This window comes from Prionailurus viverrinus, chromosome B3, assembly GCF_022837055.1.
Source record: "Prionailurus viverrinus isolate Anna chromosome B3, UM_Priviv_1.0, whole genome shotgun sequence".
NCBI lineage: Eukaryota > Metazoa > Chordata > Mammalia > Carnivora > Felidae > Prionailurus > Prionailurus viverrinus.
In genome coordinates, this window is record NC_062566.1 from 61,702,999 (window position 1) to 61,717,316 (window position 14,318).

A 14,318-nucleotide genomic window follows, 5' to 3' on the forward strand; every position below is an offset into this window, starting at 1 on the left:
TCAGGCCCATCGAAGTGCAAATAAAAATTCAAAACGTTCTAAGTTGGAGGTTAAATGTATCTTATTTTTATATATGTATTTTAGTTGGCCTCAGGAAATAAGAATCTAGATAATGTTAACTTCACCAGTTAAGAAATGATGTTTGTGAGCTATTTGTTACATCTGGATTGTAAGAGTCTGTGGAGGTTTTAATGCTATACAACGAAGAGTCTCTCTCACATACCCAGTCCATTTACCATCTTAGCTAAATGGGGCTTGAAGTGCAAGTTAATTTCAAATTTTATTAGCTTCCCCTACCAATATTATCAGCAAAAACAAATAGCAGTGTAATATACCTTGAGTGAAAGATGATACCCACTTGGAAGAGTTAGAGACAGAAACAAAAAATTGAAAAAAATAAATCACCCACCTAATTTCACATGTGATTGTAAGAAGATGCTTTTAAATGACACTTCAGTCTCCCACATCCCATCTACCAAGAAGGCTACCCCTACAAAGAGCCTTATTGCCCTACTAGTCATAAACACCACCTTGTAAGTTCTAGAATCTCAGGAGGCTAAGGTGTGGCACTGGCATGAGTAATGGACCACAAAGAGATTTCACTCTGTGTTTTTGTTCACCCTAGCACCAGAGCTGGGGACCTAGAGCATTCCAAGATTAGACATACCACACTCGGACTCTCTGAAAGTGATCACAAATATTCATGACAGACATAATTCATAAATCTGCTGAGTACAAATCTGAATCTTTCATACCACTAGGCTGATCTGAGGAAGAGCAAGTCAACTAGCTAATAAGTGAGCTTAACCAAACACCTGCATTACAAAGCTTTACACTTTTGTTTGCCATCCTCTCTGGTGCTAGCTGCGAATTTGGGGATTTCCAACAGTCATTAAGTAACAACCCTTGTAAGTATCAAGGGTCTTCCATGCCTCCTATTTCCTAGAGCACGATAAATAAAAGCAGAGTTCACATCTCATCCTTTCTTGAGCCTGGAGCAAAGGACAAATCTCAGCAATAATAAAAATAAATATATGAGAAATACATGAGTTATGTTGGGGGCGGGGGGACAATTTACCATGTATTTTAAGACTTAGTCTTGTACATGACTACAGCTCCCAGAACAACCTCCGGAAAAGCCCAAGCTTCATACAAATCACTCCAATTAGCAGAACCAGCACCTAATCAAGGAAAGGCCCAGCACATACTTATTTTACTGAATAACAGTATCAAGAGACCTGAATCCACTTATTTTTTCCTCTGCTTGTACTGCTTTCTCGGATTCAGAATATTTATTCCTGTGGTCTTGCTGGTATTTCTCTAAGGTCAAAAGTCTTCAAACACTTTTAGCAGCTGAATCTCAATATTTAAAACACATGAAGGATGTAAGTCCTAAGACATTTTAATATTTTACTTTGGAAAGAAAATTGCAGAGCTCCCCATTATCTCAATGATGCATCTATCAGGTCACAATTTGAATACCAAGCTAGGTTAAAAAAACAAAACAAAACAAAAACAACAACAACAACCCAGAAACTTTATTCACTGCCCTGAAACCAGAAGAAACAGAAAAGATCACCCCTCAGTCAAGAGGAAAGCCCTTGAAAAAATTGACATTGTCAATCTTGTCACTCTGGCAAGAAGGAAGCTTTGAGTTACGAAGGAGAACTAATAACTCTTAAATGTTATCAAGATGCCTCCTGCAAGGTAGGGATAGAAAGAGGAAAGAAAAGTAGAGGCAGGGATTAGTTCCCCAAAGTGGACAGGAGAGGGTTGGACTCTTGACCAGCCATGTATTGTCTTTAATACATGAGGCACAGGCTGCTCCACGCTGATCTCAAAGCCCACAGAGCAAACCATCCTGGATCCAGCTCTCTGTTCTGTTCCCCTAAGAAATGGAGGCTCATCATTCAGTTACAAGCTGCACGTCAGCACCTTTGCTATATCCACTGTGTACCAGCTCATGGTATAAGCAATCTGACCGCAGAAAGAGAGAAAGAGAAAGATACCTTGAATTAAACATTTAAAACATTTCCTTTCAAGTAAAAGACAATCGAAAATAAAGGAAAGTTTCTTTTTTTTGGGGGGGGGGGGGGAATTTATTCTTTACCCATCTCCCAAATGATTTTCACACCAGGGCATGACTTTTATATTTTAAGGTCACTTTTCATAATTACTCTGGAAAAGTACTTGTACATCGGTTGTTTTGTTAAGGAAAATTCAACCAACATGGCAAAACTGCACAAAATGTGTAATAAAAACGTACTTTTTTCAGTCAACATTTGCTGAAAGTCAAATAATAAAATATTATTACTCCATACATCTATTGAACACTTTTCTCCTAGGGAGATACATAATTCCTCTTTATTGTATCAGTAAACATTCTGATGTGAGCTATTACTTAGGAGACTAAAGTCTGATGCCTGAATATAGACTTTAAAATGAAGTCCATAATCTAATAACATGAAAATTTCCCCCCTCAAACTAATAAGAAATAGAGTCAGCATGTGGGTTCTCCTCAAAACAACATTATCTGAGGTTTTCTCCAAATACTCCTTTGTAGGAATTCAAGTTCATCTCACTTTTGCAACTATGCAAATCCAAGAGTCACAAATATCTCATCAAAGCACAAGGTGCCACATAGTTAATAAAATAACCTTCCAGGTAAGTCTTTAAAGGTAGGCTACAATGCAACAACAAAATAAAAACCTAAAATCTTATGGACTAAAAAAATGTATTTGAAAAGATGACTAAGCGGCAGCTGGGTGGCTCAGTTAAGCGTCCAACTCTTGATTTCAGCCCTGGCCATGATCTCCCAGTTCATGGGTTCGAGCCCCGTGTTGGGTCCCACGTTGGCAGAGCAGAGCCTGCTTGGGAATATCTCTCTCTACCCCTCCTGTGCTTGCTCTCTCACTCTTGCTCTCTCTCAAAATAAATAAATAAAAATTAAAAGATGACCAAAGGAAATACATGAAATAATCATATTCTTTTCTTAGGCCCACTTTTTTAGACCAATTTCTTTTCCAATTTGCACTAGTGATCAATACAGAAATACTCCTGGATAGGTTTCCTAAGTATATGAGTACTAATTCTGAAGTTCAAGTAAATTAGTCCTATTTCCTTAGCAAAACCACGAAAAGAGTTTCCAGCTCAATAAAAGGCTGACTTTTTCTCCCTTTACAAGCTATTCTCACTCATTATTCTGGAACTTGGGTGCACCACAACATTATCAGAAGAATAGAAAATTGACCACAAATTGAGAACCAACTATCAATTCAAATGAGAGAACAAGGCAAATAGGAATAATATTCCAATTTAAGTAAACCAGTATTAATTACAGACTGCAAGGTGCTACTATAATTCTTAAAAATCAGTACATCTGGATTCAGAGTTTTCTTTCTTTCTTCTTTGTTTTTAATGGCATTATATACTACTATAAAAGACTTAAGACAAGTTTCTGATATCTGGGCCATATTCAACTAATGATTAAATCCATGTGTTCAGAGCTATACAATCAACTGATCCATATCAAAGCAAAATTTTGTTTTACATGTTATAAAAGGTTACTACTTAGACATCTCTTCTTCTGTAGGCTATCTATTAAATTCTAATAATAACAAGAATCATATTTACCATCCATTAAATGCCTACCAGAATGTCTACACTATGCTAAGTGTTTTACATGCCTTATTTTACTTAATCCTCACCACAGCCTTAAGGGAGTGAATGGTGAGAAGTAATACACAGAGTAAGAGGAAGAATCTGGGGCCGGACTCTGCCTGGGTTTAAATCCTGCATCTTCTACTTCTCAGCAGTGGAGCTCCATCCATTGTTTTACAGAAGAGGCAACTGTGAATCAGGTAAAAAGAGGCAAAGCCAAGTCATTCCCCAAGAACAAACTGTTACAGAAAGCAAAAACCATGGAATGCAAGGCTCCTATGGGAAAAGGGGGTGACTTAAAAGGCGCCACTGGGGGTGGGTAACATTATTCAAGAAAGGATAACTGTAGTCAATGGCAGCACCAAATTAAACTAAGCCGTCCTAAACAAAGGTAAAACTTCAGTAAAATTGTGCTCGTCCCAAGCAAGTCCCTCAGCTACTCCCCTCCTGACCACACTGGACCCCAGGTCCACCATCAAGACCCACCCTGCCAAATACACAATAGGACCAGCCTTAACCCCAGTTCCCAGATGAAAGTAAAGATCCCAAGAAATTGAACTAACTCTATTGGTTTAAATACAGGGAACCCAGCCAAACAAGTGTTTCACTACTCCTTTCAAGATTTCTTTAGGAAGAGCCTCACATGAATGAATGGTTGCCTATACTGTGATCCAACAGTGGGAAAACAGCAGATGCTGCGGGGCCAAGACAGAAGATCATACTTAAGAATGAGGAAGGCACTCTTAGAAACACCTGAGCTGGTGTCCCTAAGAGAAAAGAAAGAGCAGTAAAGTAAAGACACTTATTTGCTTAGAGATCTATGGTATGAAGAGTTTGACTTACGACTTGTTGGTATAGGCATAAATAGCAACCAAATAACTAATGCAAGATAAGGGAACTCAGCGAAAAATTAAACTTGGGCCAAAGGGCTTAGTTTGCCAGCAAAATAATTTCCAACAAGGGTATATCTCCTTTAAGAAACCCACTTGATTAAACATACATGAACTAAATGATGTTCCACAAATCCTCTGGTTCCTAACATTCTGTGAGTCTAATAATTTATAGCTATTGGATGTGTGTTAAACTCTTTCCTCAGACTGCAAGTTCTTCAAAAATAATGACTACATTGTCCTGTTTTCTACAAAATATTCAGATAGTGCCACAGACATAGTGAGCACACAGTGAATTATTACAGACTAAATGCCGTAAGGGGTGAACTACGAGTACCAGTGAAAATCATGAGCTGACTGTGGGATGGATTGTTTCACATGAAATGGTGGTAGTAGAGGATATTAGTTAAAAGAGTATTCCAATGAGAGAAGTAGAAAGTCACCATTAGGCAAATGCTAGTAATAACTGTTTCAAGCAAGAACCATTGATGGATGCTAATATCAACAGAAAAGGTGATGTGATACATCTGGAGGGTGAATTTTGGAGTTGGACAATATTAGACACCACAAAGTCCTATACCTTCATTTTAAATTGGAAGATTACAAGACCAAAGTGGTCAAGGGTCTGCCCAGGCTCAACATGGTGACTTGCAAAGGCATAAATCTGTAATTTCAGTGAAAACAAATAAGTCATGGATAAGTGAGGCTAGCAAATAGAAGCCACAGTGTGGGGGAGGGAGAAGAAATTAAACTATATCTTTACCTTTGAGCATATACTAAAATATATTTCAACTAGACAGATTAAATAATTAAGAATAACAGGGGCACCTGGGTGGTTCCGTCAGTTAAGCATCTGACTTCAGCTCAGATCATGATCTCATGGTTTGTGAGTTTGAGCCCTGCATCTGCAGTGCAGAGCCTGCTTGGGATTCTCCACACACACCCCCCCCGCCCCCCCCCCCCCCCCCCCCCCGTGCGTGTGTCCCTGTCCCTCTCCCAACTTGCTTGCACTCCCTCTCTCTCTCTCAAAATCAACAAACAAACAAACAAACAAAAGAACAAGAAAGAAGGCCATAAAGAACCTAGAAGAAAATTTAGGTGAAGATTTACTTTTCACATCTTAGGACAGGACAGGACTTCCTGGACTTCCTCAGGGGGGGAAAAAAAGCATCAATTTAAAGTTAAGCATATAAAAAACAACAATATTTAAAAGAAAACAACTGGAAAAATATCTGCAACAGATATGACATATAAAGGCTCAACATCCGTAACATATGCAGATCACTAAACAGTAGCAAATCAATAAATAATAATAGCAAACACTCCAATATAAAATTAGGCAAAGGATACCAGGCAGGTAATTCAAGAAGAAAATTAAATGGCCGGTAAACAATTGGGGAAATACACAGTCCCTTCTATTAAAAAATGCAAATTACAAAATGTCACTCTTGAACCTTCATATTAAACATTAAATAATGTCTCTCTTCAATACTGGCCAAAGTTGCAGAGCCAGATAGTCCCAGGCACTGCCAGGAATAGGATTACTACAATCATTTCGATAGTAATTTGTCAATACATACCAAAATCCTTCAAGACATACATATTCTTTGATTTGAAATAGCTCCTGGTTGTCAAAGTGTAGCCAATGGATTCCTAGAGTCCCTGAGACCCTCTCAGGGGTCTATAAAATCAAAACTACTTTTATGGAAATAATAAGACATGATTTGCCTTTTCCCCCATGTGAAATTTGCATGGATGGTGCAAAACCAATGGTAGGTATGCACAAATCAAGGCCAAGCAAACTGTGTTCTAGGAGTCACTATAAATTTCCCTGCCACATACTTACAGGGGGAAAAAAAATGCCAGTTTCATATAAGAATATCTTAATATTCACTTATTATTAATTTTATTAAATCTCAACACTTGAATGCACATCTTCTTAACATTCTATATGACAAAATAAGAAGTAAATACATGGGGGGGGCACCTGGGTGGCTCAGATGGTTAAGCGTCTGACTTCAGCTCAACTCACGTCATGATCTCACAGTTTGTGGGGTGAAGCCCGGCGTCGGGCTCTGTGCTGACAGCTCAGAGCCTGGACCCTGCTTTGGATTCTGTGTCTCCCTCTCTCTCTGCCCCTCCCCTGCTTGTGCTCTGTCTCTCTGTCTCTCAAAAATAAATAAACATTAGTGGGTGATAGGAATTGAGGAGGGCACCTGTTGGGATGAGCACTGGGATGAGCACCTGTTGTATGGAAACCAATTTGACAATAAACTTCATATTAAAAAAAATCATACTAAATAAATAAATAAATAAACATTAAAAAAAAAAAACAAAACAACAACAACCAGTAAATACAATGGGGCACCTGGGTGGCTCCGTTGGTTAAGCATCCGACTTCGGCTCAGATCATGATCTCATGGTTCCTTGAGTTCAAGCCCCATGTCAGTCTTCTGCTGTCAGCACTGAGACTCCTTTGCATCCTCTGCTCCACACCCCCCACCGCTACCCCACTGGTTGTCTCTCTCTCTCTGTGTCTCTCTCTCAAAATAAATAAACTTAAAAAAATACATACAAAGTACATCTACTGCACATCGAAGTATGATGACTGACTCACGGGAGAACACTTACATGATTGTTTGAGAGTTGAACTAGCTGCTTTTTCCATGGGACACCATTTTTACTTGAATGAGCAATGAACAAAGTGTAATTATTCAGATTTGGGTATCTAGAAAACACTTTCTCAAAAATAAACAACATGAACCTGTCACTTAAGGAAAACAACTGGTAGTATTTATTGCCAATGATAAAATTTGAGCTTTCAAGGGAAAATTCAAATATTGGAAAACTGAACCCATCACCGTAAGCTTGACAGCTTCAAATCTTACAGACTTTTCTGATGAGATCAGTGGGATATTAACAAATATGATTTTTTAATATTGTATAATGAAAGGTGACAACATTGAAAGATTTACATAACTCACAACCAACATTTTGCACACAACGCATGGATGACAAAAATAACGCATGGGTGAAAGATCCACTCAAAGTTCAAGACAGGCCTATGGACTGCAATATACATTGATATTGGATATCCATTGAGAGTGAAACGCTCCATGATATGGTTTCACCTTCTACACTGCAATTAACCTTTAAGAAAACACTCCTTGTTAGGTTGTATGTAGCAACAAAAATATCCACCATTATCTAAAAATTCTATTAAATCATTCTTATCTTTTACAACTACATTTGTCTGGGGCCAGGGTTTCTTCATATTCCTTAATCAAAATAACATATTACAACAGGCTGAAGGTAGAAGCAGATGTCTTCCTTCTATTAAGACAGGCATTAAAAAGATGTGCAAAAGTGTAAAAAAAATACCATTTTCTCACTACTTTTTTGAAATGACGGTTGATTTTGTTTTGTTTTGTATTTTTTTATTTATTGATTTTGAGAGACAGAAAGAGTGCGAGCAGGGGAGGGGCAGAGGGAGAGAGAGAGTCTCAACCCAGCTCAGTGCTGTCAGTGCAGAGCCCACGGGAGGCTCAGTCTCACAAAACTGTGAGATCATGACTGAGCTAAAATCAAGAGTCCAATGTGTAACCAACCCAGGTGCCCCACCGACAATTGTAAAACAGTGCCATAATGAAAACTATAAAGCCAACTCCAAAATCACACTGTTTATAGAATTCCCACCCATGCTGCTAAATGACACTTTAATTCCTTGTTTTGCAGATTAGTAGCACAGACTCTCCAAATAGTTTCCAGTTGAAGAAGAGTTAGTTATTCTCTGAATGGTGGTTGGGAAAAATGAAAATTATTTGGCTATATCGTGAATAAAAGGGGGAGGGGAGGGGAGGGGAGGGGAGGGGAGGGGAGGGGAGGGGAGGGGAGGAGAGGAAAGGAGAGGAAAGGAAAGGAAAGGAAAGGAAAGGAAAGGAAAGGAAAGGAAAAAGAAAAACGGTGCCGGGGTGGCTCAGTTAAGCATCTGACTTCAGCTCAGGTCATGATCTCACAGTCCTTGAGTTCAAGCCCTGTGTCAGGCTCTCTGCTGACAGCTCAGAGCCTGGAGCCTGCTTTGGATTCCGTGCCTCCCTCTCTCTCTCACTCTCTGCCCTTCCCCCGCTCATGCTCTGTCTCTCTGCATCTCAAAAAGAAATAAACATTAAAAAAAAAAAAAAATTAAAAAAAAAAAAAGAGCATAAGAGAATAGGCATGGTGCCTAAACCAAGGGCATCCTTCATCAGTGTACTTCGTAAGTCCTTCATAAGCCTATGGGGAGTTTACCTCTTATGGAGAAGACAGGGGAAAAAAAAAGAAAAAAGAAAAAGAGAAAGAGATGAGGAAAAAGAGGAGAGGAAAAGAAAGAGAAAAATACAGTAGTAATATAAGAACGCAAGGAGAACAGAAGATCTAAATGCATGCTCTATCTTAAAACTGCCCAGAAAAATCTACCTATTCCCTCAGCTAACTAGCCTTCACCCATTTCACCGCTCATTGGCAGAGTTGACAAGAGTTGATGAAAGATAATTAAATTCCAATTTTTCAGTTTTGTTCCTTGTTAGAAAGTCTGATAAAGAATCTTAAAAACTATAAAAGGAGAAATATTGCCCTTAATTATATCTGGACAATATTAAAAACAGATTCCTTCATTTTACAGATTAGGAAAACTGAGTCTCCCCCCAAAAAATTGGGGTCATAAAAGACCTTGAACTTCCTCTTCAATTTGTACTTTATTAATACCAATTATCCAGTAATCTCTTTTTCTTCAAGAAAACACTTCTTTGATGGTATCCGTTAAAGGGTTACACCTCAAGGACAAAGAGGCTCTCCATTACGGGTTAATCATGCTCAGTGCCACAAAACAAATGGCACAAATTTGGACATGGTTTTGAATCAGAAGTAAACAGACATTCTATACTTTAACTTGGCCAAAATACAATAACTTGGTTTCCTAGACTGCTTCTTTGTGTCATGTCTGGGCCTCAGTGCACATATCTTTAAAATGAGTAAGTCTATAATATAGAGTTCCTAAAGTCCCTTCTTAGAAAGTTGGATAATCTTAAAGTCACCGAAAACAGATGAGTTCTGGGGAGGTGGGAAGTATGAAATACACCTGGAATGTGTATATATATGGTTGTTGAAATGGCCAATGTTGACCCAATAGTGGAGTCCCTAGAGCACCAATCTCTCTGACTGGACTGAGATCACTTAACTGCTTTAGAGTCAAAGTTGAACAGTAGGAGGTCCCTTTCCCCCGGTGGTACCTTGTTTCTTTCCAGGGTCCAACTGAAAAGGGTCCTCCATTTCCTCCTTCTGGATCTAGAATTTGTATTTCCACTTTGGGAGGGCCCTGCCACCTATCATTCATTCCTAGTATCTGTCAATTAAACACTAGGCATTTATGAATCACCTACTATGTGCACCCATCACCTAGAACACACCAAGTTTTCAATAAACATTAATGGACTTAAATATAATTTCAAGGCCTTGGAAAGCTGCCAGGGATTCATCCATTTAAGAGTCTCTTGTGGTAGACAGGTGAAAGAAGCAACCTCTTCACATCCCTGATCTCCTAAGACCAGACACTCTTGTTCCTCCCCGCTCATGTGTGACACGTGTTTCCTGAGCGCTGGCTGGGATGCCCAAACACAGCTGCTGCAGGCAAAGGGCTAAAGGGCTGTGCAAGTGGAGACAGACACTTACCTGGGGAACCTCTGCTTCAGCTTCCTCAGGCTCTGCCTGGTAGGCGGCACAGACACTAGGCACTGGGCTATCTCGTCGTACTGGGCTTTGGTCAGTATCATGTTGGGCCAGGGACTGGGAAGTGGCGAGGACAAGGAAAAAACACCCCGGGCTCCAGCAGCCTTGGTGCCGGGAGACGAGGGGTGGGCACACAGCGGCACGGCGCTGGGTCCTGGTCTTTTTTGGCTTGCTCCTATATCCCCTTTACCACCAGCTGCACAGACGAGCTTCACACCGCAGCTCGGCGTCGGGGGGCGGGCTGTAGCCCCGAGTGCCCTACCTTGGCTTTCTGAGCAGCCGCAATGGGCCCAGCCGAAGGCAACCGGCCGCCATGTTAGTTAAGGGCAAAACAACCAGGAAGTAGCTGTCGTCAGCAGAGGTGGCGCTTAAATCGCCGCGGGCTGGCGTCCCGGCCGCTTCCACCTGGGATCATCCTGGGTATTTTGCGCAGTTCACACTCTCCCAGCTGCCAGAAGCCAGGGAGCCGTAGCGCACAGACCAGGCGGCCGAGCACACGGGTGCCGTACCCACAGTCTTTAAGCTTGAGCCCCGGAAAGCGACTGCTAGGGCGCGCGATTTGAATACGCTTTCAAATGCGCCCGTTTAGCGCAGCTCCAATCCAAGACACCTACAAAGAAAGCTGGCTTCACTCTACCAAAGTCTCTCTGCACTCTGCGACCCTGAGCCTGGCAGTGAAACCCACTAGGGTGGCTGTAGACCTGCAGCTTGGCCTGTGTTGAGGAAAGTCCGGCCACTTCTGCAGCTCGCGTGGAAGGGACTTTTGATTCAGGTTGGAAAACGGTAGAAAACAAATCCGACGTCATCAAATAGCCCGCAGGAAAGAGTATCCCTCTTACTCCCCAGAGTTAGGTACTGCAATCAGTTCTTTCTTCTTTTTGTATTCTGAGCTCTCAGAAAATAGTAGGCGCTCCAGAAATGAGTCATTGAATGGATTACTGTTCTTTAGGTGTTGTGATAGGATCTCAGCCCTCCTGAGGCAATTTATTAGGACATCAGCCCCTCCTTTAATCCCTTTTTAAAAATCTCTGGTTTTTAGACGGCCATGTGTTGTGTTTCTTTTTAAATTGTAACATTTTAAGCAAATGAAAGAAAAAGTGTTTCGATTTTAAAGAATGTGTAAGTTGTAATTTTTTTTTTTTTTAAACCTGGAGTAGGGCCTAGATTGGAAATTTAGCTTAGATACGCTTTCTTGGAGAAATTTCTGAATCCATCTAAGCCTTAGTTCCTCTGTCTGTAAAATTGATTTTTAAAATTCATGGAGTTATTGTTAGCATTTAAATAAATTAGTGCAAGGAACAGATTCCTTAGCATAGGGGCAGATAGTCTGTGTAAGACAAAAAGCCTTTGTAAGACTACTTGATAATGATAGGTCACATGGACATGGCTGTTGACCAGGTATTGTCTGTTTTCCACATATTTAGTCTCCTAATCTTCATAGCTTCTTATGAAACAGGTACCATCGACATGATAATCCTCCTCCTCCCTTTTGTGGGGGGCGAATAAACTGAGGCATGGAAAGTTTCAGTAACTTTCCCAGAGGTCAAGAGAACAAGTAAGCAACCCCAGAGTTTAAACTTTCAAAATTTGGTTCCAGGGTCTGTGGTCTCGCCACCATTCACTGAAGACCTGCTGCAAACAGAACTCTTAATGCTTAATTACAACACACCAAAAGTAACAACTCTCTTAGGCCAAAGGTTAAGGATTTTTTTTTTTTTTTTGAAGGGAACAATCTACATTTCAAAGAACCTTTTAGAGCAGGTTTTTAAAAAGCTGCACCACTTTATTTTCCCAGGTGTCTCAAAATCCAGTATTAACAGGGAATCCTGAACTCAGCAACCATAGTTTTTTTTTGTTTTTTTTTTTAATATTTACATCAGAATGTTTTGTTTTGTTTTGTTTTGCCCATATGCTTTGCATCTAGCCCTGGTTGTGTGACATTAGTACATAACTATTTATTTATGGCAGCATGGCCTGGAGTTACCACCTGGCTAGTTTGTTGCTGACCCTGCCATGACTTTTACATGAAAGCTAGCTGACGATAAGCAGGCACTACTTGACCCCCCCCCATTCCTTTCTCCTTCCCCACTTCACTCTTTCCAATTCACAGCCAACGGATTTTTATAGGAAACATCAGTTCAAGGATGTTTGCTCTAGTTCTTTTTTATGGTGACTCCTCTCTGGCTCTTGTCCTGTGTGCACCCTCACAACTGTTCAGGAAAAACAAAAAACAAAAAACAGGTTTTTCTGTTTCTTTACTTGTAACATGCTGGGAGTTTACAGTTTTGACCCAAATCCAGTAGATTGTTTAGAGTTAGCGCCAGGGGAAAAGCACAGTTATGTTGTTTCTTCATTGGCAGTGACAGTAGGGATGTTTATTATGTACAAAATAGAAGCAAAGCAGAAATGTAGTGGTAGTGGTGTTTAAGTGTTGTTTTATTTATTTTTTAACGCGAAATGCTCAGGGTAAGATAATTACTCCTTTGAGGCTCTTGTCTCTCCCCCTTAACCCTCCCCTTCACTCTTCCCCATCTCTCACATCACACTCCATGCCCCTCATCTGCTTTATTCCTTCTAGAGCTGCCTTTCCATCTCTGAAGTTCCCCTAATGTTTCTCAGTCAGTAATACCATTTCCCCACTTAAGTGAAATAGATCGTGAAATGAAAATAATACCAAAATAAAACTCAAAGAACTAGCTCCCTGTTTAAAATCGGTCATAAATTGTGTGGCCTTGAGCAAGTGACAGTCTCTCTGATCCTGAATGTCACGGTGTAACCCCCAAGAAATGGAACATTTTAGTTCTGATGGGGAGAAAGAATCTACAAATATGAAAAATGTATACGAAATCATAGCAAGAGAATGGGTCAAAGTGGAGAGTAGCTACCTCGAAGAGCCACTAGCCCTGAAAGATGGGCTGGGGAGATTGGCTTGACCAGATCTCTTTCTGCCAATTCCTGGACACTGTGAATGACGGACAATTGTAAAGGAGTGTGGGGTTTGGCAGGGAGGCATCAGAAGGTCATTTCAAGAAGAGTGCTAAACACAAAGGACTAAAAATAAGAATGAGCCAAGTCACGCGCATGGGAAAGTTATTCTGGCTGGAGCAAAGAGTTCTAGACAGAGTGAAAAGGAGTTGAACATGCTTGACCTTGGAAAGAGTCAGTCGCATTTTTAAACAGTCTGTTGTTCACTGACTCTGCCAAATCTAATGCATGGTTTTAAAAATACATACTGGCATATTATTTTTATTATATTTTAAAGTCTGATTCAATTCATGGAAACTTGGTAAAGTCATCTCATTGATTATTTTAAAGAATAATTGAAGTTTACTAACAGAATAAAGAAGGGACTTAATATTTAAGCTCATATTATGCTGAAACCTTATCCCATTAGCCATCATCCCATTATAGTTTCGGAAACTGAGGCTCAAGGAGAGTAAAGAAGTTGTCTCCTGGGTCCAGTTCAGTCACAAAACCGTGATTTGGATCCAAGCTAATCTGACTGTAAAGCCCCATGTTCTCCATCACCATGTTCTATAATTCAAAAAGAAAAAACTCTTTGTTTGAATTTTCCTTAAGAAGCATGTATGCTTCAAACTAGCTGGCTACTTTCTTTGGCCAGCAGCAGTGCCTGCTGAAGAAGTGAGGACCTTCAATTTTGACAGTTAGCCAGAACACACTTTAAAAAACTCATTTGGGGGGCGCCTGGGTGGCGCAGTCGGTTAAGCGTCCGACTTCAGCCAGGTCACGATCTCGCGGTCTGTGAGTTCGAGCCCCGCGTCAGGCTCTGGGCTGATGGCTCAGAGCCTGGAGCCTGCTTCCGATTCTGTGTCTCCCTCTCTCTCTGCCCCTCCCCCGTTCATGCTCTGTCTCTCTCTGTCCCAAAAATAAATAAACGTTGAAAAAAAAATTAAAAACAAACAAACAAACAAACAAAAAACTCATTCGGCATCTTTGAATAGAAGAGATCTCATATTGGTCTCTTCTCCCTATGAAGTACCACCT

General features: G+C 40.4%; 1 protein-coding gene across 10 annotated transcripts in view; it reads right to left on the minus strand.

The window, feature by feature from the left end:
• Positions 1-10,724, minus strand: part of CDIN1 (CDAN1 interacting nuclease 1) — a 267,942-nt gene extending 257,218 nt beyond the window's left edge. For 9 of the 10 annotated variants that reach the window (XM_047863425.1, XM_047863422.1, XM_047863429.1 and 6 more), the window contains exon 1: positions 10,257-10,724. In XM_047863425.1, coding sequence (XP_047719381.1) covers positions 10,257-10,357 — 101 coding nt within the window. In that variant the 5' untranslated portion in view covers positions 10,358-10,724. The remainder of the gene's footprint in view (positions 1-10,256) is intronic. The other variant, XM_047863424.1, reaches the window with a different exon arrangement.
• Positions 10,725-14,318: the final 3,594 nt, after the last annotated feature.